This window comes from Propithecus coquereli, unplaced genomic scaffold (assembly GCF_000956105.1).
Source record: "Propithecus coquereli isolate 6110/MARCELLA unplaced genomic scaffold, Pcoq_1.0 Scaffold13, whole genome shotgun sequence".
Classification (NCBI taxonomy): domain Eukaryota; kingdom Metazoa; phylum Chordata; class Mammalia; order Primates; family Indriidae; genus Propithecus; species Propithecus coquereli.
In genome coordinates, this window is record NW_012137191.1 from 7710504 (window position 1) to 7717010 (window position 6507).

At 39.0% G+C, this 6507-nt stretch overlaps 1 protein-coding gene across 1 annotated transcript in view; it reads right to left on the reverse strand.

The window, feature by feature from the left end:
• MUC19 (mucin 19, oligomeric) overlaps positions 1–6507 on the reverse strand; it is a 151205-nt gene that overhangs the window by 66657 nt on the left and 78041 nt on the right. The window contains 8 exon segments of the mRNA XM_012638394.1: positions 10–16; positions 3037–3126; positions 3498–3583; positions 3586–3626; positions 3874–3952; positions 4670–4756; positions 4979–5065; positions 5690–5755. Of these exon segments, the coding sequence (XP_012493848.1) occupies positions 10–16; positions 3037–3126; positions 3498–3583; positions 3586–3626; positions 3874–3952; positions 4670–4756; positions 4979–5065; positions 5690–5755 (543 nt within the window).

Sequence of the window (6507 nt, forward strand, 5' to 3'; positions counted from 1 at the left end):
TACAAATACCCGTCCCCTCAAATTATTAATAAAAATTACTATTAAACAACTTTTCCTCATTTTTTTTACTTTTTAATAAACTTACAGTTCTCTTGCTTGGTTCGTAAGTTTTAAACAATTCCTTTGACTTACTGTTACCTATAAGCAAACCAAGTCTAACAGTTTTTAAAAATAAGTTGCAGAATTGACTGTTCAGGATTAATTCTTCCAGGTATATGGTGGATCTTTTCAATATGTAGGTTTAGGTCTTTTTTTTAATTTCAGGAAATATTTCCTGATTTACAATTTTAAATATTAATTCTGGTTTGTTGCTTTTTTTTCTTCTCTAGAAATTGCAATAATACATATGTTGAATATTTTATCTGTTTCCTATAACTATATCCTTCTCTCATCCATTTTATCTTTTTTGAAAGTGTCTGCAATATTTTTGGGGTAGAAGACCTCTTCTCAGGTCTATCCTCTAATCCCCTTGTTGTACTTTCAGTCTTATTTATTCTCTGTTGGGTCCCTTGATATTTGATCTTTATTTTTTGAGATGATTTTTTTCCTTTAATTTCCCTTTTGAGTTTTCATCAATTTTAATTTAAGACCTTCCTGCTGTTCATCTATTTTTACCAAGTTTTTAATTTATAATTTTTATGTCTCTTAATATCTGCAGTTATTTCTTTTAGTTATTTTAAATTCATGTTAATGTTATGTTTTAGTATTTCTCTGCTTCATGACTGAATTTTTCAAATTTGCTTGCCATTGAAAATTTGCATTGAAAAAGAATAGCTATGTATAGATATTGGAATTTTTTTCATTTTTTCACTTTTTTTCTTTTCCTTTCTTTTCTTTTTTTTCTCCATTGGGTTTTCCTGGACCAGCAATAGCAGACATCCTATGCAGAGAGTTGTAGAGAGGCTTTTGTGTGGCTTCCCAAATTTCTCAGATCAGGGGATCCCTCTTACATTCTTATAGTGAGGCAAGTTTCTTTTATAAGTGGCACCTTTTCTTTGTCTTCTGATTCTCGATTATTATCCTGTTTTACTGACACTCTTGTCTTTATACACTTCTTTTTCCTTTGACATCCATACTCCAAAGATTCCTCTCCCTTCCAAAATCTCTCCCTCTTTTCTAGCAGTGCCTTTTCTCGGTGCCTTCTCAAGACTTCCAGTTCTCATTCCATGCACTCTCCAATACTCTTTGCTTCAACTGCACATTCACGAGTGCTCCTACCTGCCAGGTCCCAGATCTTCTCTCAGTATTTTCCATTTGTGTTTGGAGCGTTTGCTGCAGGCACTGAACTCAAGTTGATTGAACCATGTGTTCTACCACTATTGGGACTACTTTCTCCTTTCCTTTCTCCTGGGATGCCCTTACCCAAATTCCCACTCTGCTCTGAGCCCCAGAGCCATCTTCCTAGTCTTTGGAGTCTCAGTCTTCTCTGTCCCCTCTAAATACTCCAGGTTCAGGCTCTGTGTTGATCATTATGGTTTGTAAAATGAAGGATCTGTAGATTCTAATTCATGAAGCCACCCATCTTTTTCCTGCTTCCTTTTTACTTTTTTAAATAGTTTTTCCATTGGTTCCTTGAGCTTAAATGCTACTTGATTCTATGAGCATCAGCACAAATTAAGGATCAGGTTGATACAATAGTTAACTAAATTACATTCTGCTTGTGATAAAAGCATTTTTGGTACATTTGAATATTTAACCAGGTCATTAGATAGTCACAACAGAGATACAACATTTAAGAGATTAGATAAGAAAGATTCTCCACAGATTCAGCTGTGAACACCTCACTCACCTGCTTCATTTCCAGAAATGAATTTAGGATGAACTATGTGTAATAAGTAGTGTGTTAAGTCCTCTTACTTGAGGATGATTATTATTTATATTGAGAACATGTATGTAGTGGGTTGTATCTACTTGGATATAAAAGAGGGAGATTTCTCTCTGATTTTGCACCCTCTCAGAAGACTGTGAAGCACATCACATTCTGGTTTAATGCTTCTTCAATAATAATCCCATTTTTTATTCTCTGCTACCTTAGTGGAGAAGGTTTCTGGGTTCAGAGAGTATTTTGTTTTCAATTCTACTTTCTTCTCCAACACTTGAAAGATAATGGCTTTTTATTCCCCTGACGTTGAACAGATTCCTAATATTTCACTCAGCTCACTTGTATTTTGAGTGTTTGTTCAAGTTAAGGCACAAAGATATAGCTCATTGTACACTAATTATAATACATTCTTTTTAAAATAGAATAGTATGTTGTTTTTAACCCCAACTAACCAGTCACCTTACTAGAATTGTCTCTCAAATTCCTACTCCAAAACTTGTCATTGAACAATTTCTGGACTTTATCTTCTGCTTTGCGTGGTTTTTGCATTTGCGTGTATTATAAATATTAATTTCTTTTGCTCAGAAATGAAGTTCTATGAGAACCATTTCCTTAATCTAACTGTTCTTTTATGTTGTGTATAGATGCAGCCCGCAGCCCCTGGGCAGCGAATGAACTGGCACCAGTCTGCAGCCTGCCAGGAACTGAGTGCACAGCAGGAGGTGAAAGGCAGGTGAGGGAGAGAAGCCCCACCTGCACCCACAGGTGCTCCCCATCGCTTGCATCACCACCCCACCCCATCAGATCAGCGGTGGTATCAGACCCTCATAGGAGCACAAATTCCATTGCAAACTGCACATACGAGGAATCCAGGTTGCGTGCTCCCCATGAGAATCCAACGCCTAATGATCTGAGGTGGAGCCGAGGTAGCAGTTACACCCCTGTCCCTGTCCCTGACCCCCTCATCCATGGAAAGACTGTCTTCCACGATACCAGTACCTGGCATCAAAAAGATTAGGGAATGCTGGTCTATAGTACCCAGTATGATATTGCACACACAACAAATATCTCTTGATTTATTTCTGATCTCCTGTGGTTTTGACATTACACAAATAATAACTAATCTCTCCAGGAAATCTTGTTTCTGACAAAATTTTAAGTAACCAGATTACATTTCTACTGTCTGCATTTGTTCTGATTCGACATCTTTCCACACCTGATGCTCTGGAAGTGTTTTCACCAGCAGCTCCAGTGGTGGCTGCATTCCCCACTCCAGTTGTTCCTAATTGAAAAAAACAACAGTGCTCAGTCTGCACTGGGGTTTCCAGAATTAACAAAAAAACTACAGGACACCCAGTTAAATTTGAATCCCAGATAAACAGCAAATACCATGTTCTAATTACTGCATGGGACATACTTATACTAAAAAAATTATTCCTTATTTATGTGAAATTCAAGTTTAATTGGCATCCTCTGTTTTTTCTGGCAATCTAGTCTACATAGATGGCTATGATGAAAGTACTCTTGGAAAAAATTTCAGAGGTCTTTTTGGAGCGGGAATGAGGAGACACTAGGACTTAAACTATCCATGATCCTTTGCCCTAAAATTATAGCCGTGGCTAAATTCACTTAAACCTATAAGAATTTGAGTTCCCAGCTAAGCTTATGATGCGACACCACTAAAGTAACTAAGTGAGCCAGGGCCTGGACTTCTGAGTTTCCCAGGTGGGCTGGAACCAGTGAAAGATGTTCTAGCTGTGTTCCACTGTCAGATCTGGTGGTAGTTCCAACAGACTGTCCTGTTCTACCTGATGAACACAGTCCTAGGAGAACACATACATTATTGTGATAACTCAGTACTGTAGTTCTTTTGAAGGGGAGATTTAGAGAAAGCATAAAATAAAAATTTTCTTGAAAATATTAGTTATTTATACACCATTCTACATCTTTTGCTGGATGGCATTTGATTAATACCAAGTGAAATTAGCAGGGTTCTGATGAAAGACTGTCCTCTTTGACAAAAGTCACAGCCTCAGAATGACATCCTCCACTCACCTGCTGTGCCTGCAGATGGTGTCACTTCAATGCTTGGGGTTCCAGTTGTTTCACCAACTGATGGTCCAGCAATCCCTTTCAAATAAACAATAAATATCTATTATGGTCTTTGATTAATCATAGCAGATTGTGCTCATCTCTGCTTTCAAAATATCTTTTGTTTACACTTCTCCATTTCCAAAAATGGCTCACTCTTTCTAAAAATTGATCATAAAAATCTTGAATGATAGTTAGCATCCCTAAGCATGCTTATATATTTGTTGCTTGTAGATAAGACTGTTTATTATTTACTCATTTAATATTCAGGTATTTGAGCCTAGTAATTCTCAACCCAGGCTGCACATTGGAACCATGAGGCTTTTAAAAAATATTAATGCCCAGTCCCTTCTTCCAGAGATCCAGATTCAATTAGTCAGTGAAGAACTCTTCAGTACATATTTTCAAAAATTTCTCTTGTTGATTGTAATTCATAGCCAGGATTGCAAACCATGATCCCAGCCCTACTCCAGACTCCCAGTCTCAGAAGTTCTGGGGCAGGAGGCTTGGCATCATCTCTATGGCCCATAAGCACACTCAGGGATTCTAGAGATTGCACAAAATTAAAGAAATACCATCTAATCCAGACCTCCAATTACTACCTCAAATACTGTAGGTCATTAACTGGGCTCCCTAACTCAAGTCTCATAGAAATTCCTTTCCATTTTCACAGCACTGCCAAATAAAGGGAATGGGGACAGATCCACACATTCCATTTTACCCCTGTGCAATCACTGATTTCTCCCTTTTACCTACCTGATTTGCTGCTTTCAGAGGTTGTGGCTGGGAGAGCTGAGGCTCTAGGGCTGCCAGTGATGGAGACTACATAAACTCCTGTGGTCCCTGAAACCAAGAACAAGAAGGGTGGAGATACATGTTATTCCTGCCATTACTATGAGTACTTGGGAGTTCCCAGAAAAAGAAAGTAAAAGATGCTATCCCTCCAACTTTCTTCAGTACAGTCTTCTAATACCAGTTACAGCCTGAATTTACAGACCATCACGTGCTGTGGGAGAGCACGGTTGGGAGCTGCTGAGACATCATGTCCAACCTGGTTGATCTTACCGGAACCTGTGGCTCCAATACCTGCTTCTCCAGGGGTACTGTCACCTCCGCTTCTGGGGGTTGCTCCAGATGATACACCAGGTTTGCCTGATTTTTTTTAACATGGAAAAATATGTTAGGTTAAAAAAACATGAAGTTAAATCCTCTCATAAAAGTGACCTGAATTATGCTTGCTTTTTTCCTTTAAAAAATAGATCTATCCCATAAATTTCACGGGGTTTTATATTCTTGTTCAAGTAAATCAGATAAATCAGGTAACCCTAATAAGGTACTGATTACAGTATTCCTTTTTAATAAAGTAGTCATGTAGATAATTCAACACTCAACATTGAATAGTTCAACACTGAATTACCTTTTCTTACTAGATTGTCTTATGCCCAGCAAGCACCTTATCCTCACTTGATTAACTCCTGCCTTACTTAGTCTTTGTTGTCCACATCTGTAGGAATATTAATTCCTCCCTCTCCAAAGTGAGGTTGAGTGAGAACAGGTATATTATCTTATTCTTTTCCTATATTCCACAGAGCATCTAACACAATATTAGGCACACAACAAATACCTAATATTTGTATAGTTCTGATCCTCTATACACTTGGCATTACCTAAATAACAATGCTTGGATTCGTCAGGAAACCTTATTTTTACAAAATTTTGAGCAGAAGCCCACATGTCTGCTGGCTGGATTTCATGCTGGTTATGCCACTCTAGTACCTGTTCTTCCAGATGTATTTTCACCAGCAGCTCCAGTGGTGGTTGCATCTGCTCTTCCAGTCGTTCCTAATTAGAAGAACAATGGTGCTTGATGTATACGGAGAGTTATGAAGAAAACACTCTTATAGGACATTTCATAGTGTTAAGTCATTCGTTGCTAAAATGTCCTTGGTTGTCTTTACTTCATCTCATCATCATATTCCAGGGTCTCAGTGAATCAGAACGTGTTGGATCCCCCACCACAGCCCCCAAAGGGGGCTTCGTCTTGCCTGCTGGGTGTCCAGTGCTGGTGGCCCCAGTGCCTGATGCTCCAGGTGTACTGTTGCTGACTGCTCCCTTGCTCACTCCCTCGGATGCTCCAGTTGTACCTGATAAACACAGTCGCAGTGGTTTCAACATATGCTACTTTAGAAGGAAAAGATTGGGAGATTCAAGTAAAAGTTTTAATCTTGAAAATTTTCATCATTTATCCAACAGCCTACATGTTTTGATACTTATACCCGTTTAACAGGCACTAAAGGGTGTTCCCTGGCTTGCCTGATTTTCCTGGGCTTGTAGCTCCATTGCTTGGTTCCCCAGGTGTGCTGCTTTCCTCCCTTCTGGGTGTTGGTGCAGCAGGGCCTCCTGTTCCTCCTGATAAAAAATAGCATTTAAAAAAACGCCTTAGGCTGGGCGCGGTGGCTGACGCCTGTAATCCTAGCACTCTGGGAGGCCAAGGCGGGTGGATCGCTCAAGGTCAGGAGTTTGAGACCAGCCTGAGCAAGAGCAAGACCCCGTCTCTACTAAAAAAATAGAAAGAAAAGATCTGGACAACTAAA